General features: G+C 34.9%; 2 protein-coding genes across 3 annotated transcripts in view; both read right to left on the reverse strand.

Annotated features, from left to right (window-relative positions):
* LOC111041448 (putative RNA exonuclease pqe-1) overlaps positions 1-26,048 on the reverse strand; it is a 140,812-nt gene that overhangs the window by 91,244 nt on the left and 23,520 nt on the right. For both annotated transcript variants that reach the window (XM_022325737.1, XM_022325724.1), the window contains exon 3: positions 9,851-9,922. The gene's annotated coding sequence lies outside the window, so the exon portion shown is untranslated. The remainder of the gene's footprint in view (positions 1-9,850; positions 9,923-26,048) is intronic.
* LOC111041466 (E3 SUMO-protein ligase KIAA1586-like) lies at positions 18,780-20,737 on the reverse strand. The gene is made up of 3 exons (XM_022325747.1): positions 20,474-20,737; positions 20,322-20,384; positions 18,780-19,777 (listed from the first exon to the last, which is right to left on the reverse strand). Exons 1-3 carry the CDS (start codon positions 20,582-20,584, stop codon positions 19,415-19,417), a joined length of 537 nt encoding a protein of 178 aa, XP_022181439.1. The 5' UTR covers positions 20,585-20,737; the 3' UTR covers positions 18,780-19,414.

The following is a 26,048-nucleotide window of genomic DNA, read 5'->3' on the forward strand; positions in this document are numbered from 1 at the left end:
TTCCAGTGTAATTATACCAAACATCGTTTTGCATATATTGTATGTACAATATAATATATATATATATATATATATAATTATACATAGAAACACGACATTTGCATAATAGTTTTCCTGTAAATATTTAACAACGTATATAGTATATTATGTATTTATGTATAGACGTATAGTAAATATAGTGTTACGCGATACGATATTTCTGCAGAGCATACTTATAACTGCAGACGGTAGTTTGTTCGGTTCGAGGGTTTCCGTTGTATGGACGTGAACAATAATTTATGATTCACGACGAAAAATTGTCATCAAAGTAAATAATAATAAATATTAAACGTCGCGTTAAGTCTTTTTGCACTTTTATAATGTATTTCTTGGAAACGGTAAATACAATAGTCGGCATTTTAAATAAAAAGCGTTGAATAAATTGCATTTTGTAAAAATGAACATTGAACAGGGTAAAAACATAATTATATAAATAAACACTTCTATTTTAAAAAATCAAATCGTAATTACAGCAATTCGTACCACAAATGACTGCGGGAAAACTAAATTGTTAACATATTTTATTAGAAGGGTAGGTAATAAGTAATAACTAATAATATTTTAACGTTGCATGTAGCTAAATAATATATATTTTTAATAATTTCGTCATCAACTCATAAATATTCTCCCTAATAATATAATTATAATTTATAGAGACGAGGATTAGTTGTTCGTATACATTCGACTATCCTGACGTTTTAAAATGTAAACCAAACATTAAACTAAAGTTAAAATGTTATTAAAAGGTATATATACATGTATAGGTACACGTACATATGTTATTATATGAGAAATAACTGATACCACAGTGCATCCTTATTATGCCGAAATTTTATTTATTCTTGAGAATATCATAATATATTATACTATAATATAGTGAAATATCAGTAAGCTGGTATCTTTCAGTCATGAAATATACAATATAAGAATTAATATAATATCAATATGAATACGTTTCGAGAGTGTAAAACACGACGAACGACATAATTATTCATCTCCTAAAAATAATAATTCGTCCGAATGTCTGAAAACGTGGCCATTATAATAATGTTACGGTATTATATTATTATATCGTAGTGGGTAACCTATATAATATAATAATATAGTCGTTCGTTATCGGATAGCACGGTTCACAACAACTGTATCAATATTATTATCACACGATGTATTATATACGCACATAATAATAAAATGTGGACAGTTCACAGTGCAGTACCTGCAGCACACGCTTATACACACATATATAATATTATATATTATGTTCACCGCACGCGTATCGATTTTCAAAACGATAGGAGAGGAAAAAAAGAATAACCGTCTGCGTTCGAGGGAGAAAATTCGTGTCGTAGGAACGTGAGAGACGATATTGTTTTAAATCGTGTTTGAATATAATACGTATGCAGTTGGTTTCTGATTTATTTTTCGCGAAAAACTGCTCTGTGAAAGTGAAACTCGGCAGGAAGAAAAAATGTGTCATGGTATATTATACACAATATAATAGTATAGTTACAGTCCTCACCGCATTATCGTATTGTTATCATTTTACATTTTAATGGTTTCCGTCGGAATCACCTAGCCATGTACTGACGTCCGTTATCTGCGCGGAATAATACGATATACACGATGCACGAAGAAGCTGGATATATTCTAACGAATTTAAGAACCCAAATCGGGCTGTATTCAAAACTTAAGTAGCATTTACAGCTAAAATAGGGTGGTATGTTTCATTTTCAAAAATGACCCAACGTTGTTTCCGACATTTCAGAGGTACTTGAATTTACATTGATATCGCTTTTGTTTTTCAAGTTCAAACGAGGTTGAGGTACTATTGAAGTGTTTATGAGTCGGATCCTGGATCAGGATCATCAACAGTTTCACTTTTCAAATGGTCTACTATGGTGAATCAAATACATATCGTTACTTTTTCAAAAAATTCTAAGCATTATGATATGAATAACTGATCATAAATTCTAATCGAGTACAATTATAAGTTACTTATTTAAACTATTTGAAATTATAACATTGGATATAATATGGGGTTCTGGGGGTAGTTAAATGAAGGTCCGATCTCGGTGGTTGCGCTGCTGGGAATAAACGTGTATAAACAAAATTATTGTTTTATACCTCCGCGGGACGAGAATCCAGCCCAGAAATGTGCGTGCGTGCCGACCGAGCGTTACATTGTTATATCGATATAATATACTAACGGCGCGGAGGTACAGTAAGTTGTTGTTCGCTGGACCGCGACACCGCCAAGCCGCATCGGTGGTATGCGCGTGTGAGTGCGCGAGCTATATCGGGTGTACCGTCTGACCGGAAAGACGGACGCGTATCGTCGCGAAAAAAAAAACCAACAAGATCACCGTTGATCGTGCACTATACGCCGGAAACGGGGGAAAATCGTTCCACGCCATCGTTCCGGCGCGAATCCGAGTGTCGTTTTCGGACGAGCGGAAACGATATATTATTATGGAAAACAACGCATCGAAAGAGAAATCCCTCGCTGGTAAAAATGAAAATAAAAACCTAACTCGCGATAATATTTCCGAGCGGAAATTGTTCCCATCTTTTTCGCGTATACGCGCGTACGGGCGGTGTAATTATAATGGGAAACTTTATTTTTTCTCCACGACGACGACGCAGGTACAGAGTTTGTAATTTATTCGCCCGTTAACACACGTATACGCCGTAAAGTTATAAGGAGAGTATAAAAGGAGAACGGCGTCGTCGGTCGGGTGGTGGGGAAGAGCAGGGTAGACGCAAGTCTCGCTCGCGCCAAAGAGAACGGCGGCGGCTGGCTGCGTGCAGTGGGTTTTTCGGGTGAAAGCAGCGCGCTTCGCCCCGCACCCCGCCACCGACGCGTTACGACCGGTGCGGTACGCGGCGCATAATTCGGAGAAAGTGTTTCTTTACGAGAGGAGAGAAAAAAATATATATAAAAACCCGACGAGCGGCGGCGACGGCATTCGACATTCGTCCCTACCGGTACGGCGACGTCGGGGAGGTGCAGCTGGAGGAGGATGTAACGGAGGTGGTTGAAGTGGACGAGTAGGTGGTGGTGGTGTTCGTCGACGGCGGCGGCGGCCTATTGCCGGGTGATATTATAGAAACCACTGCCGCTGATGCCACGTGTATAGAGCGATAGAACGGTGGGCGCGCGACGAGAGGGGAATACCGACCGTAACGACTAGGTTGCCGCGCCGTTTATACGAACGCATTACGCGACTGTAATATTATTGTTATTATTGCCATACAATATAACGTTCCTAATATATACGTATAATATATACGCGGGACCGGCCAAGATATTACATTATACCCTAAACCTATATATTATATACACGTATATATTCTAAATCATACTCTGCTATCCAAAAATACAAGATACCAGTATATTAAACTCAAATTATTTTACGAGATACGAGCGCGATGCTTATTTACGCATTTAGCATCGACGTAATTTATAAATATTTATCGACCTGTTTGATCGTATAATTCCTACAATACTAAAATATCATATTTTATACTCCAATAAAATAAACAAAGATGCCACAATTAATTTATTGTCATATTTATGCGAAAACGCAGTGGTTCACCCGGTAAATATTATTATTATTATTCATATCAATATCAATATTAATAATAATAATCGTATGTGTTAATAATAACACCAATGCGGCAACGTACACAAGACAAGTGTCCAATTCATGTCCAGGCGGTTGGGCGGTACGTACGTGTGCATGTATAGACCTATATTATTATATCATAAAATAAATTACTTACAACAACAATCTTTATCACAATATTATTGACGTAGCGCTTATAACGCTGTCAGGAGTGGGGACTTATAATAACGATATTAGTTATCCAGCTAAGTATTTTTATGTTTTATATCATAGGATACGTTTTCCGTAGCTGGAGGGCTTGAGCACTATTGAAAAAGGTTTTTATCAATATGAAGACACATTACAATTCTAAATGTATTATTATTTTAATTTAATTAGTACTTTCCTGTTTATTGGAAGATGACTGTTAACAACTACACGCTCGTGTTCCTTGCGAATTTCGAACTGACTACTGTGTATCAGTTTAAGAATACATATAATAATTTGGACGGATTCGAAAATTGTCGATTGAGTTCGTTTACATTTATGTTAGTCAATTCTATAGTTTAATTTATATGTAGGGTGTAACTAATGTCACTGTAGCAGTAGGGTGGTGAGACGAAAATCATAATCTGACGCTTAGTGAGGAAAACGCATTTTTCCCCTCTCGCCGAGGCGTTATTCTTATCGCCGTCGTGAATACGAGAATATCCCCTCCCCCGACGCACACATACACCATCATCATCGATCGCCCACGTCGTCCCCGCGTTTCGATTTTAATAGAGCATAATATAATAATAATAATAAACGTGAGGCGTTAGTTGTTCAAAGAAAAATTTTGCTGTTATATTAACAGTGCTGGGGCGGTGAAACCGATTCATTCCAAGACCAGCGTTGGAGCAAGTAATAAGTATACAGATTTTTTTCCCTAAAACTTTGTGCGGCCTTTGTCCTTTGAGATGTTGCGTGTATAGATTACAATATGCCGTGAACCGACGACGTCGGAAAATGCTAGGGAGTTCATTATTACACACGATGGTGTAGACTGTAAACTATAATATATTATATTACAATATAGATAGAGATGAGTTATTGGAATAATTATATTTGCTGATTTCATTATTATTCGTATATACTAGGATGTATTGACTATTACAGGGTGACACCATATTATTATTAAAATTATATTAGTGTTGGAAAATTGTAATTGCTGTGTTTGCGTGTGTAATATAGTTCATAAAGGATACAATAATGATATTATTATGGACGTTCGTCGTTCGGCGTCCATATATTCCATTAATGTAATATATTACACTTAACGGTTCTGGGTACAATAACTTCGTTGGAAGAATATAAATAATTTAAATTCATTTTAAAACGAAATTAATATAATTATTATTATAACAGACAAGATTCGAGGTTGATATATTATATTTGTTTAATAATTGTACCTACCTCGTACATCGCAGTATAAATGCAACTCACTCGCTCGACAAATTTAACCGAGTCTCTTATACAGTGTTATAGACGGTGAAACGCGTGAACGCGAATATCGTAATATTAAATAGTACGCATTTCCTTTATCTTTATGTGTTTATTGACCAAGTGTAAAATACATTAGTTTCTTCATTCTGGAAATGGAATTATTGTTATAACCACGAAAAACTTTACCACGCCACTCTTATATTTTAAACGAGACTGATTCTAGTGCTTCTTTTCATAGAAAAGTTCACAAGTTCCACAACTTGCGAATCTTTTCTCACGTTCCACAATGTCCTAGCTGTCAGCATTTAAAGTATTATTACTTTAAAAAATACGACATTATTATATCGATTGTCCGACAACGGCTTACTGTTAACACGCTACAGAATTTTATTCTGTATACATTATTAAATTACCGAGTATGTACCGTTTAAAATGATAGTTTAACATTATGGTACACAAGCCGTGATCCGAAAATAGTTTCATAGCTTTTATCAAAAATATTGCCAACAGGTTGATATCTGTTATGGGTGTCTATGCAAAGAAGGTTTTTTTCGCAGAGATATAACTAGTTCAGAATGGTAATTGTATTTTGACATTATTTTATAATGGAACAGGATTTAAGAATTTATACTTGATGCTGATAACTGGAAGCCAATAGTTTAGGTACTGTACTATATATAATATACGAGCATACACAAATGAAAACTACTTGAACAGACTACAGTTAAGTCGAACAATTTTTTCCTTGTTCATTTCTATGAATTATTCAAAGATTTCATCGACTCACGTTTATAAACTTTTAATTACTAAGTAAAACAAATTCAAATGGTTGATATCTGGTTTATTATTTGTTACATTTGAATCAGACTAATGAGTATCAAGGAAAAACAAGCAAATCGCCATCTAAGAATACATTGTACATAATATTATTTTGTATCTTTAGACTTTGATATTCATGAAGAAAAAAATATAATACTAGAACTGTCAGTATTGACTTAATTGTGCAATATAGTCAATATCTGTGTAATTGCGGTGAATTGTGCACTGTATACCGCTGTGTAAGCTAAGCATTTAATCGAAACTGAATCGCAAACAATAACCTTAACCACCACGACAATATATTATTAGAATGATGCCAAAAATCAAACAGCTTGAAAAAATTGTGGCCACTGCAGTATTCAAGCATTGTATCCAAAAGCTTTGCCTGCAGTGACATGCTTTGCTCATGCCCTCCATAATATGTGTGAAGAAGTGCGTGCACATTTCTCAAAAGTCGATGGTCTGATTGCCGATATGAAATAAACATTTTTTAAATGTCCAAAACGGATGGCTATTTTAAAAGAGAAATGTCCGGGTATTCCAAATCCACCTAAACTAATCACTACTCGTTGGGGTACATGGCTTACAGCTGCAGAATATTTTTGCACTCATTTAAATGAAATAAAAAGTGCAGTTGAAGAATTTAGAGAGAATGCCCAGTGTGTGAATGTTGTAAAATAGCTTATCAAAAATATTTCCAAAATACCACGAGGATCAACTAGACATCATACAAGCAAATTTCTCTTTCAATATTCAAAATGAATCATACAATTTAGAGTTAATAATATGTATATTGACCATGGTCCGTATATAAGTATTTGCCATATTATAACATTTTAAAAACATTAAGACGTTGACACAATTAACCAATTAAATAAATAAAAATATGTATCTGAGGTAAGTGGTAAATAACGATATATTATTATTATACATGGCAATGACACTTGTTGCCCGTTGGAACCGGAATGACACGATTCCGATAATCGACGACCACGACACCGCAAACGCACTCAACGAAATCGTTTATAATGTAATATAACCAACAACGCGGTACACGTAAAACCTGGGTATGGATACTAACATATACCATGACATGTCGTCCAAAAATTATGTACATAGAAGAAATCCCATAGTTTCGTTTCGAGAATATTTTATTATACGCTCCCAAACATTCTGGACGAACTACGTATATTAGCACGCGGGTCGGTCCGGTCGGTCGTCGTAGTACTGTTTACAATAATATTATACAGTTTCACTTTCGCGGAATGGGTAAAAAACAACTTTTACACGGCCGCGCGGCGTAAATTCTTCTTCCGTTCGTCGGCCGAGATCGTCATAACTTGTTATTATTATTATATGTGTAATACCTACGCATGCAGTATATAAAAATAATATGGCATTATTAGTATCACAAGTGTGCAACGGAAAACTAGTCATCGACATCGCTTTCAAAAATACTCAAAAATACTCCACGACAGTGAAAACGCTATACAAATAACAACAATTATTGTGATAATGATACATCACATCATGTCGTTTCCGACGAACAGCCATTAATTATAAAATATATAGACTGGCGGATGTGATATTGTAGGATTAATTATGAATTGTATCGATTAATGCACATGGTTATTGGTCATAAACTCATCATAAGTCATAACTTTCAACGTTATAAAGAAGTCTTGTAATCAAGGATAGTATTGAAACTACGGTTAGTGGGACATTTTTGAATCACAATATTATACGTTGTAATGTAATGTTTGTTTGATAAACTCCGACCGAAATCCCCGCCCTCCCAATTGAATATATATACAAGTACATCCACCGCCCTAAAAATATCAGATTACGCCACTGAGAACAAGTATACTACTGATTACTGAACTACAACAGTATCTATGCGAAATATTCCGCCGCACCTGCGACCTGCCACCTGACCATAACCGTGGTTGATCATTGTCACCAAATAACGACGACCGCGCGCGACCGGCAGCAGTCTGCGTTTACTTTCGAGCGTATTTCACGCAGTTCTTGTAGACCGTAGTGCAATCGATTTGAAACCAACGAGAATTTATTGTTTTTAGGAAGTGGACGAGCTACATTCTATTATAATAATTAATAATAATATGAAATCCGACCCACTAGTACACGCGTACTACTAGATATACACTAAATACGTCTTAATAGTAAGAACTACTAAATTATTATTAGGTATTATATTTATATCACACGCCAGTATGAATTGCGTATTTAAACAGTGTCGTAACAACGGCGACGGTTTTATTGCGTATATTTTCATTATCAAGCGGTTATTTTATTTTGCTCCACACACGAATTAAAATAACATCTCAATTTTAAATCGAGCTACCTGCTTTGTCGGTTCTTCAGACTGAACTGGTGGTAAAGTTCGAATCTTTAACGCAATTTTGGTACAAAACGCGACTGCGGTGGAAATAATAGAACAAAATAACAATTATCTGATTTCTTTGGAGGACTCAATAAAAGATTAAAATTTTAATTTTAAAGAGATTCATCGATTCGTATACATTTAGTACATGGATTAAGATATCCATTACAGTCAGAGTATCAGACACTCAGCTGGTCGGTATACTTTCAAAACACTTTGATGGAACATCACTGAATATTATAAAAATAAAAAGTACGTGTTATTTTATACAACGAAAATAATAATTGTTATTGTGTTATTATTACCTCGTCGTCGGACGGCAGCAGGCGCGCGAATCGCTTGGCGAAGAACGATGCGTGGTGCGGTAAGCGGTGAGGGGGGATGGAAAACGAGCAATCGCGGTCATCTTTACGGGCGACTGCGCGACGACGACCGTATACGTTCGCGTCACGTGCGAGGTGAAAGAATGATTTACACAAGATCGAGGTTTTGTATTAACCTTGGCGAGAGACGTCGCCGTCGTTGTCATCGTATTATTACGAAACCAATAAATATATCAAACTAATACGAATTAATATACGACAAACGGCGGCCGAGCGTGTAATATGTGTACACTGTTATTATTGTGTACTCGGATGTATATTTTATAAATCTTATTACTATTATTATTATTATTACACATTATTTATACTACGATGTGCATAATATTCACAGATTTCTGTACTAAACTAGATTAAGAACTCTGAATGCAACGAATACGCAGTAATTGAAGTATAAAATATGTAGTATTATAGAAGTCAATATTATATAATATTATGTGCGCGACATGATGTATAATTATCTTAGTGTCTTCACTCTACGATTTGCAAATACGGAACAGAAACTACGCCGTTATTATTATTACTGTTACCGGTATAAAAAAGATAAAAAAAAAAAAAAAAAATAAAAAAAAAAAACAAAAAAAAAAAACGAAAGAAAAAATAAAAAAAAAAAAAAAAAAAAAAAAAAAAAGAAAAAAAAAATAATAATAATAATACCTTATATTATAAATTATTGTAATAACTTATAAATTAGAATTTATCGAGTCGAACGCGACCGCGACGACGCCGCGAATGTTTTGTACGGAAAACAAACGACAATGGAAGTGCGGTTTGTGCAATAGAAACAGCCAATGCTCATCAGTCATTATTACGATACAATCGGGTAGTGCACTCAAAGATAATACTCAACAAGACGTATTCGTATTTTTTTACATCTTATCCGTCATCGCACGGTCGACTTAACGTAGTTACAACTGGTCATAAGGTCGTGTACTCGTGTATATTATAAGTATTATCTAAATAAGCACCACATACATTTAATCGAACGTTGATACAAATATTTTTCAAAAACAATCTTAATTCACGATAATACTATTCAGATTAAAAAAATTATTGAATTGGGAAATCGTATTTTTTTTTAGGTTTTTTACGTGAAAGGACATGTTTAAAATCTTTACCTTTGATGTATGGTAATGGAGTATCCGTGCAGAGGAAACTGTTCTATGTTCTATGAAACAACTTCACATAACCTAAAAATCAAAATAAACATCAGTTATTACCTACTAATTAATAAATAATAATTATACATAATGTATAGCACGAAATAATAATTTTATATAATATTATATTTTTTTTAACGTTATTAAGTTTATAATATTATATAGAACTTTTTTTTTTTAAGAAAACATTTGCAATCTATTTATTATTAATAATATTAAGTAAGTTTGATAGTTAGCTAATTAATTTAAGATCATTTACAGTCGAAATGGGAAGGCAGGGCCACTTGACAAGATAAAATATAAACTTATGTTTAAAATAACGTATAGTTACTGTACATAATTAATTTTTATATAATAGAAATTATCGGTTGGTCGAAAACTGGAAATTATTCAGTCGCGGAACAACTGACTGAAAAAACGTTATTTTCGCGCGAACACGTTTTTTCTCTACTAACAACCGATAATTAGGGTCAAGGCTGGAGTCAAATTACGGTTCCATAACAATTATTATTGTCGCAAAGAGATGGAAATTATTTTGTTATATTAAAACACATGCGGCGATATGATAGATACCAAACGCTATGGCGCAAACGGAAATTTTACATTTTTATAACACAACCGAATAAAAATATACATCTGTTATTAAAAACTATTAATACGAAAGCACGTGGACGAGGTGAATTCGATTTTAGTAGGACGGCTGTAAGAAATGGACAAGCATAGCTTATTTTGTATTATTATAATTTCACAGGGGTACTTTTAAAAATAAGAATCGTTCGGATGGATTTAATTTAAGTCGACCAAAAGTCGTCGTATTTTCTGCCTTGACATTCCCTAAATAATTTGTCATTAATGCGTCGGGCACATCAAGCGTATTATTACTGTAAGGGCGTCGTCCGTCCGGATAACAAGGCACGCATACTATCATTACAATAAAATGTACAAGTTTATGAGTTTATAAGACGATGAGCGTGCAATAAATGAGAGAAACGCGATCGGTATCCCTCCCAGATCTGCAGCGGCAGTGAGGGACATGCAGGACTGCTGCAGTGAGCGACGGCCAAAGACCCGGGTACGAGTAGAGCGAAATACAATTTAAAAAGAGACTGGTAGTACCGAAAAAGGCAAAATAACGAAAATCGAATATTAATTCCTCTCGACTCATAATATTTCGAACAATATATGCACATTGCGATTGTATTCGCGGAAGCGCAGGTGAATTTTATTCCGGCACCGCGTGGATAACGCGACGCGTGTATACTACTCGTTTTAAATACAACCTACTTGCATTATAATGTCATTTTCGAGTGGAAATCGTTAAACGTCGCATAAAACGAGCAACGGGCACTGGCCGGTCACACGCCTGTTTTTGCAAACGATATTATAATCAATTCGAACGGATAAAAGTCGACATCGTGCGCGCGCGCGCTTCAGGTAATGTGATACCAGGTAGTAGGTAGCGTACGGCGTACGTGTAAAACCTGTACAATTGTAAATCTACAGCAGTGTATAATAATAATACGTATATGTGCATAGCGTTCGCAAGTGTTCTACACACATTATGTAATATTATATAACAATAATAATAATAATAATAATATGCAAACGCAGTGGTAGCGGAAAATCGCTTCGTTTTTATACATATCGTGTATACTGCTGTGTAGGAGGACTGCTTGACGGCGACGGAATTTTTTCCCAGTTTTTCCTTGACGGCGACGAAGGACATAACAACACACGACGATCGATCGATCGAAGGCCTTTAAAACCGTATACACGCTCGTCACAGCAGTACGCCTGCAGCTGTGGGTAGCTGTACTCGGAACAACGTGCCCGTTCTATTTGTTAGTTTTGTTTGTTTGTTTTATACTCATCACATATTGTTATACATTATACACGTCACACGCATGACATACATTCTACGGTTCTACACATAAGACTCAAACTCGACTATAATAATTACTAAATACATTTTACGGTGGTATCCGAGAGCGCAAATTGGTTTGGGCTTTTGTACTTTAACAATGGGATAAAAAGTTCAAAATGCATAAAGCATTTTAGTTGCTAACTAACTTTTCAGCTTCAAATTGACACTCGACAAACATATCAAATGTTCAAAAACCTACTGTGTTTTTCTGTTTTAAAAACAAAATTGATCGGTTCATGTAGCACTGCCCATGTTTATAGTATATAAGTAATAATAATTAATAAATTATAAATCGTAATATATGTTATGATGCATGTTATGGTATTTTAAATAACTATGAATACTTAACTATGATTAATACAATTTAACACTAACTTGGATTTTTGATAGTTACTTTGTCTATTGGCAATTGTTATTTAAATTTGTTCGTAGTCTCGGACAACCTTGGTTCAAAATTGGAAAATTAGGTTATAAAACTGGAAACTACAATTGTTTGCACTTATGGACAATTGCCATGTAAATATATTAAAATTATAATTTATGTTTACAGGTAGGTATCCAATAGTGTGAAAAATTAAAACACCGCCGAAAAATGTCTATTATATTATAATCTCGTAGGTATAAAATGTAAAACAAGTATTATTTCTCCCTTAAATTATGTCCCCCCACCATATATACCTCCAATGGAACGGAACTGATTCTGATATAAATACTACAGTACAATATAGCACACGGGGATGGCACTATATTGGGATAATACCTACTATATTATAAACACATGATCGCACAACCGTGGATTCGAGTGTTTGTGGTAGAGGATGGGTTGTTGGTGATGCTATAGAGATCGACATTTTTCTCGTGCGGTGAAAATAATTAATATTTTATTATTTACACATAATATTAAATATACATATTGTTATTTTTATTATACGTTATAAATTAATGATATTATCATCGTCCGTTCAACTGACCCCGACAAGCGGAAACACCTTAATTACATTATTTATTATTATTATAATTATATTACATCGGAGAGTCTAGTGTGGATCTGCGAGACCGCCGTAATGCTGTCAACCAGGGCTTAGCAATCATATTATACTTATCGGTGAAAATAATTGGCGCGAAAACCAAGTGTATCGATCACACACGCATAGCCCGCACATTGTACCAATGTGTACTATTATGGGTGCGAATGACGCGTACATAGCCGTCGAGGAAAATGGTACATGTTATGTAACATAAATTGCTCATCGATCAACTAAGCCGTTAATCTTCGGCAGCCGCTTATATGTATAGTGTTACGAACGAGCGGGCAGCCGAGGTCGGCAGTGACGTTGGCATTTCAACGGGCGATTACACTGTACAAACAGAGTATTAGGTATCTACACATTACACAAAAATGTTTATTATATTTCCTCAAAATTATAAAAATATTGTTATGTCTTTATGTTTTGATTGCCCTCAAATGACACGAATGCGACGAATGAGGGTAAGGGCGGACTAGGCCAAAATAAATTAAGTGTTCATCCCTATATCAATAAATTTAAAACTGAAAGATAGTTATGTCCACAATTTGAATAAAACGGTGTTTGCGCAGTTTAAACATAAAAACAGAATGCAGATATACTAGATATATCAGGGTAAAATGGCAATCGTCAAAATAATGTAAATAGATTAAATAACGAAACAATATATTATTATAGATTTGATGCATATATAGATGTTTAGTCAAAACATTGGTGAAGTATTGGTAAAAATAAAAATTGCCATCTTACATAATACATTTTAAGATGGATCGAACTATTATGTTTTAAATTACTCGATAAAAAAAATAAAAACATATTTTAACAAATTTGAAACTTGGCAAAATGTGCTTTTGTTTAGGGCCGATATTTAATTTATATTTTTTTTGTCCTAAAAGCATGCCAACTGGATCCCAGTCCGACTACGCGTATAATTGGCGAACAGTCGTTGGTTTCTAAACGAAACATAACAACCTTGTTCGGGACACACGATGTATTTTCTTTAGTATCCTTATTATTTATTGGTGGATTATTTTGTATTTGTATTGTCATATAATATACACAATCACTGAGTATATATTATAAAGTATAAATAATTTTACGTGGTAAGTCGTAATACATAATATTATTATGTTTAAACCATAAACTGTTATTGTCAACATATATATATATATACAATAAATAATAATATTATCAATGTGCCACGTGTGCATGAAAGAAAATATCGGACAGTCGACAGTGTACCCGAACAAATTTCAAGACTGTTTGTCCCGAAGAGACGTCCCTGTTTGTTGCTGGAAAAAATAAGCGTCTTACGCACCGTGTGTACATCGCCATAATATAATATATATTAATTTATTATATCCTTGTATAAAGACAATTATAAAAGTATATCTATGCATAATAATTAGTGTTTGTTTTTCGACGCGTATAATTAATGAATTATACACCGCGTTTAAAACATTATTCACGGACACGGTTCACATTAGTGTTGTCTGCCACGCGGTATTATCCGTAACGGTCTATTCGCGGCGTTGTTTTGCTATAATTTTGCATTTGCCTATTCTGTGTGCTACGAAAAGTACATCTGAACCCCGCCCGTCCACATTTAAACGAGACACGAAATAGTGTACAAAATATTATATTGTTACAACGCGCACGGGGATGTCGTACGAAGTCGCGCACACGATAATAATAATTCAGGCGATGGTGTTGTACCGTATACGGCGTGTATAACGTTAAAAATAATAACAGAAAAGCTCGAACACGCGAACGAATCGAAAACGGCTGACCCAAATAACACGATGGTACCATAATATTATAATGTAACGTAGCGAGACATTTTTATTGCTGCCGATCGCGTTCGCGGTTAATCTGGTGCGCGGGCGGTGGCATGGCGGAAACGTCGAAACTCTCTTGTTGTTTCGCAAAACGGCGGTCGCGGATGGAGGGGAAAGGACTGCACCGCTGCGCACACATGCGACCGACGCGCACGAGTCGCGAGTGTTTATCGTATTGTTTTAACAAAAAACGGACGCACACGACACGAGCAGTTTGAACGAACATGATAGTATTACGTGTATACGTATTTAATATAATAAGAGTATGAGATGTAATATTAAAATATGAGAAACGTAAATGGAGCGACTTAGATTTTTTTGTTTTTGGGTCACCAGAATACGGAGTTCGTACATTATATTATACGACGACTACCACTCGTCCGGCGCTCATAATGCAGTGACCTAGTTTGAGCGAATATCGTCTCCTTTTTCTGTATAAACGTATGCATCAACCGCATCCCAAACCTGCTCTCTTCTCGTGCCCATTACGTGTCGTTTGGTGCATAATAATACGCAAAAAGATAAAAACGCAGAGCCGATGACGGTCTCGTTCGTTCACCAGCCCGAATCACGCCTGGGGACACACGTTTGAGTTGCTCCTTCACGTCCCTCAACACACACACATAGACATACTAACCTCACGCCCGAACCCATTTTCCGGTGTCCTGGTATCCTAAGTATACACACGGTTTAACGGTAGGACTGAGAGTGGTGGCAGTGGCGGCGTTTCGAATCTAATTTCAGGGAGGTGCTGCCTCCGCCACAGCGTCGTCGTCAGCGGCGACGAGAGTGGTCGAGACGGGAAGGTTGCACGTATATATACATAATGTATTATAAGTATATATATATGTGTGTGTGTATTATGTATATGTTATGTATATCAAAAACAAGAGAGGGGAATCGTTTCCGGAACGCGTTCCCGGGGCTAACGCCACACCGCTGCGGCACCACGCGCGCGTTTATATATACCCTCCTCGCCGATCGATGTGCACGCCGCACACACACGCACACAAGCACACAAGCACGTACACGAGGGGAAACCCACCGTCGCCGCCAGAGCACGGGTGGGCACAATGGCCGCTCCGCTGCTCCACCGCACCGCGTGCGCGCTTAATATAATATGACCATCCCTCCTCTCCAGATCGCCATCGTCACGGGGGTGAGGGGTAAAATCGCCAAGACCCCTTTCGTGTCGGGTATATATATAATATAATGTGTACGCGTGGCGAAAACCTTCAGCAGCTATTATACATGTATAAATTATACGTGCGAGTGTGTTTGTGTGTGCGTGTGTTTGCATGTGTATGCGGCGGTAGCGTAGGTCGGGTGGGTGGTTAGCTGCGTTGGTAGGGGCGGCGAAGTGGTGGCTGTTACGGTACGGTGTTGTAAACGTCACGCGCGCGCTCGTATAAACTGAAAACTATATAACGCGCGCGACGTCGGTGGCGGCGGCGTTAATGACGACGTTTCGACGGGCGGCGGTGATACGACCGCCTCGGCCATCGCCGTCGATTAATAATTATTGTTATTACCGTAGTGGCCGTAGACGCGGGCACAGCTAGCTCAGGCGACATAATATTAATATTACTCTTATAATATGTATACGCGTGTAGGAGGTATACGACAATAATAATACATTATACTCCAAACGGGGTTGTCGTTATCGTTATTACTTATTATTATACCGTCGCAGTTACGCGGAAGTTTCGACCGCGTGCGTGAACGGCACACAATGGCAATGTCGTATTTGTCGATGCACACGATAACGCTCTAAAACAAAAAGGAAAAAAACCTCACCATCCGCAATGTTATATTATGATATATTATATTGTAATAACTTAATATTATGCATCATAATAATATGGTGATTGTACCGATAAACTCAGCTGCAGTTCGTTATTAAATGGGTTCAAAGGAGATGCAGACGTTATTTTTCTTTTCAAAGGTCGGCGAAAACTTCGTCAATACATCAATATAACGCGGACATGATTTATAATATATATCATGTTAGATTCACACACAATATAGGGGTACATTATTATGTTGTATGGGATGTTATGGGTCGTACGCCATCGAGGCAAAGACTGTATCGTTATTCGTTATAAACCCTTGTTTCCGGTGCGTGCACACTGCAGTGACGCGTGTGCGGCACACCTGTAATATATTTATATTACATTCCATACGGCACACAACGCTAGCAGGTTTTAATCAACTGTGTGTCATATACGATGGGGTGGCGGTGGCGACCGCTTGTTTGGGGATGTTGAGGAGGTACGGTACTTGCCTGGGTAAACAACTAACTTTTGGCTAGCATGCGATGTAGACTGAGAGTGTCGGATAGTCATCCGCGGAGAGTGACAAAAAAAATAATGTGCGCAGAAACAGACAACGGACGGACAGCGGAAAAAAGAAACCGTGGGTAAAGAGAGATAAAAAGTTTTGCGAAAATGAAATTCTTGTAGGAAACAAATTTGCATAAACGCGCCGCGGAAAGCATACACCCCGGAATTTCGATGAGCTGAAAACCTTTATATAACTCCCGCGAAACGCTCCACGCGTTTCTAAGTAACCCGCGAGTCACATATTATCCACGATATCTATACACGCACGCACACTCTTGATCACAGTTATTTTGAAAGTGTTCACATTTTTCGAATCGCAATCGTTTTATAAAATACAATGCGGTATCATAAAGTCGGCATATTTCGTTTATAAGTGGAAAAATATACAGTCGTCGTTTTATTTACGAAAGTATGACCGAGTAAAATAAAATGTATATTATATAAATTATAATGTATGAGGTATACTAATAAATAATAATATATCCTATGATATTATAATATTATATTGGGAATAATTTACGTACGAAAGACAAGAGTACATTTTAATGTTTTTTTAAAATTATTTTTAAGAGTTTAAACTGCTTTTTAGTTAAGTTTAACGTTCAACAGAAGATATATACAGACAACAGACTGGTATAAATCCGTATATTATTCATTGATTTATAGATAAACTAATATATTATTAATAAAACGTTTATAGATCTACGAATCTACAATGACGTACCGTGGGTATTATTTGCTGGTGGTCGTCACGCACTGAATCACTGCAACATGTGCATGTTGTTGTTCAGCGAAATGATAATATGTACAGTTATATATACATCATATTATAATATTATAAATCTATGTATATAAGTACAAACGCACACACAGTATTATGGACGATAACCACGTTAAAAATGTATAAAAGGTTCTGCCTTTGAAAATGAAAATAATAATAAATCCCCGGACTGCGGTTCAAAGTTTCGAGAGAAAATAATGAGTTCTGGGGTAACGTACATGTTCTGGTGTATACACTAAGTATACACTATACGTCTATACACACTACACTACAACACGTAACATTTTTATACATTTATATATGCCATACAGTATGCCTATATATATATTGTATACATACAAAATACACACATCTATATAATAAAGTAATATATAGTTATGAGTAGGTATATAAACGAACTAAAAAAAACCTTTGAACTCGCGAGTTGTTTATTTCATTTTAACGCTTTGTGAATGGAAGAACTTTCATTGGATAATTGTTGCGCCGAGAATTGAAATGTTGGCGTAGTCGTCATTACCACAATCACTTTTCGTTGCATGTGCGGTATGCCGTGTTTAAATATATCTTCAGAATTTATGAAAATAAATATATACGGATTTCACAGTTTGTAAATCACCGCGGAAATAAGAACTGGTCTGCGAATCATTCAGATTAAATCGGACTTGGTCGTTGTTGTATACGTAGTTACTGCTATGCCAAAATATCGTAATATTATTTGCGAAACGTATTCGAATTTGAATTTATACCACAGAATACGTGTTTATGGTTCTTTGATGTGTACATATTCGTATTTTACTCGATGACGTTTTGTCAATAGTATATATTATATACGTCGACGACGGGCAATATTTACTTTGACACATATATCAACATACACCCAGTGATGTATTGCTAAAATAAACCATGGGTATACGCCTTATTCACGTAGATATATATAATGAAGAAATCCAGGTAGGAACTAAAAAAAATTTTCTCGCTTCGCTCGAACTACAACTTTTATTTATGTGTTACAATATACTAAATTAAAAACAATAAATTATTTTAACAATTAATAATATAATAAGATTTATCTTTTTTATTTTTGTTTAAATTTGTTTAAAGTATTTTCCAAAGGTTTGATTTGTTTTCACTATTTGCAACAATAGCTGGTCGACATAATTTGGTTCTAGTGTCTTCTGCAGATCTATGACTAACCATCCACGATTTCACATAGTCTTTGGGGTCCCATTTTTCTAATGGAGGACCATTAATATTAATAAACATTAAGTTGGAAATATTCTTCATGGTAAGCCTTGCTCTTAGTTTAGTACATATGTTGTTCATTAAGCTCAACCCTCTTTCACATTCTGCTCATTTTGCTCCAGTTTCTATTATATTAGAGATAATTTTTTGCTTCATTTTTTATGATATGTTATCGATTATATTGGTACAGGAAAATCTTGAATGTAGTGTATTACCGATTTGTAGTCCATTGATTTTTTGGAGTTCTAAAAGTTTATAATGATCATCAAAGGGACGATTGTTTTTCGCAATATAATAAGCTGTGCGAAAAATTGAATGCGTTGTTTTGTCTATTTTACATGAAGTTTCCTCAAAAAGATTAGGAAGTCTATCAGAATTTTTTTTCTATTGAAACATTAAAGGCAGTTTTGTGTGCTTCAGAGGAGTTATGTTTTTTAATTTTATTCCGTAATAAAGCAAGCCTTGTTTCTTTTTTTGTGTTTTCACCTCCATCAACTTGAGAAGAAATCCATTCTTTAGCAATAACAATATTATAACTTCTAAATGAGTTAAAATCAGCAAACTCCTTACAAACTTTGCACCCAAGTTTTCTATTATGAAATATCAGCCATGGATATTTTGCTATTTTTTCTCTCCAATTTCCCTCACTCCATTCTGGTGGCCAAACTTCCGGTTCAACTTGGCTATGATCAGTGATAATTGTTGCTTCATTTGCATCTTTAGATTTCTTTTGCTAAATAAGCAACAAAGTGGATCAAAAACGTATCAAGAGGCTATTTACAATAGAATTATAACAATATAAAAAGCAAAATAAGCAAATATGCTGATTAAATAATATTAAATATGTTTACTTATACAAATTATATTTACATATTGATAACTATTTACCTTTGTGCAAGTTATAGACTTATAGTGACATAGTGTGCAAAGCAGCATAGCAGTCACAATAATTATGCCAAGCTGATTGAAATTAATTACTATAACTGTATAATATCAAATCATAGTTACATCTTATCTATATGTTTATGTATTGTTTTGATCTTTTTAAGCACAAAGCAAAATCTTCATACAATGAAGATATTATATTAGTTTAATTTTAATATTTTGTTAACTTTACCTATTTTCATTTTTTTGAAACTGAAGATATAATACATTAATTATAATAACTTACTATTATTAATAACATATTATATTGAATTATCTAAAATACCAATATGAATTATATTTTTATTTTGTTAAACATTTTAAATTTATAATAAAAATGAATATAATCCTACCTCTACAAATGTACTATGTTCACATAAATCATTCGATGATTTTGTTTCCCAGGACTCTGTAGACTGTAATTAAAAGAAATGTTCATCATCAATACATTTATCATCTAATTAAAATAAAAAGAATACTAAAAAAAAAGAAACTATTATATTACTTTGACTGATGACTGTGATGTGCTTGCATACATAATGATATTGTCTTCACCCTCATTTAATTTTACTTTTTTTTTGAAATATGAATGTAAAGTGCTTCTTTTTTCACCCATGTTAAATTGAACAAAAATACAAAAGTTATACTAACAAGTATATTAAGTGTATAACAATAACACAATAGTCTATAAGATATAACTTATAAGGTACTTCATACATGGTGCATGACAATCTGTAGTCAATTATTGTCATAGACTGTCTGTCACTGTGTGAGTATAAAATTATCAGGAAACGAGCCCATAAACTAACATGATGTTAGATCCTTGTTTACCCGTATTCAGAAAACGTTTACATTCACGTAGGCGGGGTAATATTTTGATTATGAATGCGATAAGTGATAACCTTGATTTTTAAATTGTTCGTAATATAAAAATATAAAATCTTTGTTACGACTTACGTCCTATAGCCTATAGGCTATATTACAATTCGCGCTCGTCAAAATGTAGGTATTTTACAATAATTTATAAATTATTTAAAATTGCCATATTGGATATACGGTAGATACGGCCGTATACCCGCGTATCATTAATTTGTCATAAGCTATACGCCATGGATACAAATAGCGTATTGGGTATACGCCGTATACCCCCGTATACCCCCCAATACACCACTGCATACACCCAAACGTCTGGAAACAAGTTCAATGTACATACATATTATATTAAACGTTCATTATTAGCGTATTTCGTGTGAACGAAAGTTATTATTATATATACTCCATCAAAGTCAAACAAGGTTTTTTCAAAAACATTTTTATGTTTGAAAATACCCGTAAATTACTTATTGCCGGACGTTTACCAACACAATCAATATTAAAATGTAATAATTAATAGTTTACATTAAAAATCATTACAGTGTCATTTTATTTCAATTGTATTCTTAAGTAGGTTTCCGGATATCTTGGCAAAACGCATCGGCCGTTGCGATACCCATTTAAAAATTCCTTTTAAGCCCCTTTTACACGAATAAAAATGTACATAGATATATACAAATGCAATCGGCACAGAAGGAAACAAAATTACAATTTACGATTAAGTAATATGTTGTCCCATTGAAAGAAGTCTGAACACCATGTGTGTTGACGTGATTGGTAGATGACAATATTTCTAAAACCGTAAAATTTATTGGCAAAAAAAAAAAGAACGAAAAAATACTACAAATAGGTACTTCCCTCCCCTAAAAGAAACGTAATTTATTAAGCAGGTTGCAGGTGATCTAACTTTTAATTTTAACTACAGGTATTTGATGATCCATCAAATTTTATAATTATGCTCAACGGTCACACATTTCTTTTAAATTAATAGTATGAATATATGATTGTAAATAATGTAGGAAGTTAATAAATAGTATCAAAGATAAGTTTATCCAATTTTTAGCTGATATTCAAGGAGTTTGTTGTACCTACTTGAATTTTATAATTGAAATTGCACTATTTAATGCATTTTTATTTAATGATTGGTTTACTTTTAGTATCCTTAATAATTAATGAAAATCAGATTTATAATTTGAATGATAAATATTGAATGTATTCGAATATTTTTTTGGTAAAATCACCATTCCGCGAGTAGTAGATCATCACCTGGTACACGAATTCCAAATAAACCATATTATGTGCAGTACTCCTAATAAGTGAAGTGTTCATCTTATTTTGCGAGTGTCGCTAACGGGATAAACGGTAAGTAAGCACGATCGGGTTGTGCAATGTGTAACTACGGGTTTGCTAACGACTGCCAATCGTCGATATAACTCGCCATTTGACGAAGTACCTATAATATTATACGCGTAATTATTATTACTTACGACACGACGATACACACAGCGCCGGATAATAATTATTGTTTAAGTACCTATATGCGAACTACGATATACGTGCAAACTATATTAATTACGTAAATATTATTGTTGTAGTGTAAAACGATAACACGTGTAATAATTAATACTAAAATAACGGCAGACAACAAAAGGACATTAAAAAAAATAAAAAATAATTAATTATACAACACTAAAGATATAGTCGTTACACTGTCGACGGATCAATAGAGATATATAATTGTCCCTCGTCCTCTCGCAGATATCGACGAGATTCCGCGTGAAATAAAACCTATTTGGTGGCGTAGGAAGAAATTGTGTACCGGTGGGCGGTGGATGAACGATTCTCGAAATCGCGTTTCGGAACATCGCCGCAGCCGCCGGTGACGTCATCGTCTGCGGCGCTCGAATATATTTCGTGCGACTCGTACGTATATTATCGTGTGCGACTCCTCTCTCCATTCGTCAGTGCCCAATCGGCGGCGGCGGCAGTCCACCCTCGTCCGTTTTTAAGAGTGGATCGATAGCGAAGCCAAAATAGATATCCCGGCGGACGGATTTAGAGACAGTGTTTTAAATATAAACGCATCAAGATGACGAACATACATATATCGCTGAAAGAAAATCTTTAAACCTAAATTATAATATTTCGAGTAGGTAACATCGAACCGCAATGTTATTTGGTCTCAGCGAGTATCGTCATCGACAAACAACGCCACCATGTACAGTCCCCGTGGTTGTACAGCGGCGGTGATTTCAGTATACCACATTCGTTCACAACTATAATATGCAATATGAATATAATATTTAATACTTATATTAGTTATATTATTGTATCAAATAGGGGTGGGCAAACGGGCGAGCGAGGGGATAATAATAACAATAATATACTATCATAGATGCTTCCAGACCTTCACGGCTGGAAAGGTGGATAATATATTTTAAGGATAGATCATTTCTGGAATCTAGTCCACAGGAATTATTGAAATACAACATATCGCATGTCGCAAATCTAGCCGCGGAGGCAAAAAGATAACCCTGCCTCCCCCGAAGAAACCCTATATATTTTATCCTACACGTTTACGAAAAAAAAATAATGTCAATAACAATATAATTGAAAAAACTCTGGATAGTAGAATATATCATCCTATGATACATTGATACCTACATAGTACATAATATGTCTATGGACTTATCCTCCTCGTGCACGGGTTAAAACTTAAAAATAATGTAGATATGCAGACGTGACGCGGTAGAGCAGTCTGATAAATGCTGACAATCGTATTGAAAATTGGTGCGGTATTATAAAATGAAGAATTTTGATCAACTGTTATACTTAATTGAAATTGTTGGTAGTGTTATTTATATAGGTACTATTAACTATTAAGTACTTAAGTACTAGAGTCTATATAATGTTTAAAAATTCAGCCTCTCCCCCCCCCCCAAGATAACACTATGAAAAAGTTGTTGTTATAACTTTATAAGTGTAATACGACTCTTTTATACGGTGGAACTAAATTACAAAAAAACGTGATAAATTGATTTGAAAATGAACACGTATTTAAAAAAAAACGGCGTAATAATAACGAAAGTAGCGTTCGATCAACGAGACATTATAATATTTTTTTATTATATCACATACAATTATTATTCACAATTTGATATGTAAACGGAGCAAAGCGCGATATATATATATTGTAATTATACTCGTTTTATGCGTGGTATAATTAATATAACACGATTTATTCATTTTAATAATCGTTGTTCCGAATAATTATTACGTGAAATGCGTTCGTAAATAAAATACCTCGCTACAAGCATAAGCCCCGCGCGATATAATACATCATGACTGACCTTAAATTTTTTATTTTAGTAAACCTTCGTTGTATATTCGGATTATGTATTTATGTATGTATAAATTGTACAGGTATAATAATATTTATGTTGTTATATTATTATACATAAATACTCAAGACGACTAGACGCGCTTTCGTACATTCATGTCGAAAATATATTACATTTAAAACAGTGGTCTATTCTCGGCGGCCGTGTTGCTATTTATACAGACATTGACCTACAAATCTCTGATTTCACACGCCATTTTATTTCGTCATTACACCATTGGATATTTTTTTTTCGATTTTTCACCGACACCGTATAATACTTTCGCCGATTTATTTATCAAAACACAAACGCGCCAGCGCTAGAATAAAAAATCACGGAAGAATACTACGTGGTATATAAAACGCGTCGTGAATATCGGGAACCACCCTCCCGGCGAAAAACCGACGTCACATTCCGCTGGAGTGTGTATACGTGCGCCCGTCCGTATAAGTAATAGCTAAAGGTGTATATTATATATATATATATAAGTATTCTATAATACAAGTATGAATAGGGTGGGGTCGTTGCCGCCGTCGCGTCGACGGTCTGCCGGGACACCACCTGTCTGCGTTGTTATATTTTTGTATCGAGTCTGAAATCCCTGGCGCACCTGCGGCGGTCGCGAGTTAAACATTTTTGTTATTATTATTATCATTATTATAATACAGTAGTAGTAGTAGTAGTAGTAGTAGTAGTAGTAGAAGTCTGATATTATGGTCTGTGAAAAATTGTTTCGGAGGGGAATACCGCCGCCACCGTCGTCGTTTACTCGTCTAAATATACGTAGACTTGTTACGCGAACCCTATAAGTTGTAAATGTGAAAACTATAAAAAAAACATCGTCTCTCTGTTCTACTTCAGACAGGTCAAGTCCCATGAGGGTGTGGGTGAAAATGTTTTGCATGTAAATATATTTATCAGTTATCAGTGTTATCACTATTTTCTCATTGATATATAGCTAGGTAAGTTAATTATCAAACTAACTGTGGTAAACATTAGATAAATCTATATGATATGAAAGTCTATACAGGGCCGTCTAAGCCGACGTCTAAATCATACACGGTCTAGAATATAAGAGATCGACTTGGGAGCAAGCTATGTAAACACAACTTGTCAAATGTTAGTAGTAAGATTATCAAATTCACGTATGGGCTTATTGGAGGTATAGATACAGACATACAGTATAGATTGTAATCATTGTAAATAATTACCTATAAACGAATAAAAAAAAATATATATATAAATTTAATTTATATATATTCAAATCGGCGACGCAGCGATGGCGGCTTCTACACAAATACGTTATAATTATTATTATTATAACGTAGGTATCACAAAGATTCGGCGGGCGAGAGCGTTTGTTGGATGGCAAGGTGGGGAGGGATATTGCTATAGCGAGAAAACTACAAAATAATTTTTTTTCATATACAAACGAGACAATAGCAATAATAATTTATGTTTACTCGCGATGCATAAAAGAATAAAATGTATAATATAACAACCGTATTCTTTTTATTATTATTTTTTTCTCTCGATACAACGGCCCTCGTAGCGAGTAGAACCAGAAATTCCATAGCTCGCTACTATTATTACTATAATGTATATATATATATATATATATATATTTATTCCTCGTGGATCCGTGCAAGCGTTTCGGAATTTGTAGAATCGACGTGACGAGCGCGAGTTCGATAAAAAAGAATAAATAAATATAAAACAAACAAACTATAAGACGATATATTTTACTCACAATACAAAATCTTGGCGAAATTCTCAATTTTGTGTATGATGAGTTGTCTTAAGTAGAGTATGATATTATAATAATAT

The sequence above is a fragment of the Myzus persicae genome, unplaced genomic scaffold (assembly GCF_001856785.1).
Source record: "Myzus persicae strain clone G006 unplaced genomic scaffold, MPER_G0061.0, whole genome shotgun sequence".
Lineage (NCBI taxonomy): Eukaryota > Metazoa > Arthropoda > Insecta > Hemiptera > Aphididae > Myzus > Myzus persicae.

Coding starts and splice junctions, on each gene's coding strand:
- LOC111041466 (XM_022325747.1), bottom strand. CDS start 20,584: ATGGGTGAAAAAAGAAGCACTTTACATTCATATTTCAAAAAAAAAGTA. Junction 20,385..20,473: donor CATCACAGTCATCAGTCAAA/GTAATATAATAG, acceptor TTTTAATTACAG/TCTACAGAGTCCTGGGAAAC. Junction 19,778..20,321: donor AACATAGTACATTTGTAGAG/GTAGGATTATAT, acceptor TTGCTTATTTAG/CAAAAGAAATCTAAAGATGC.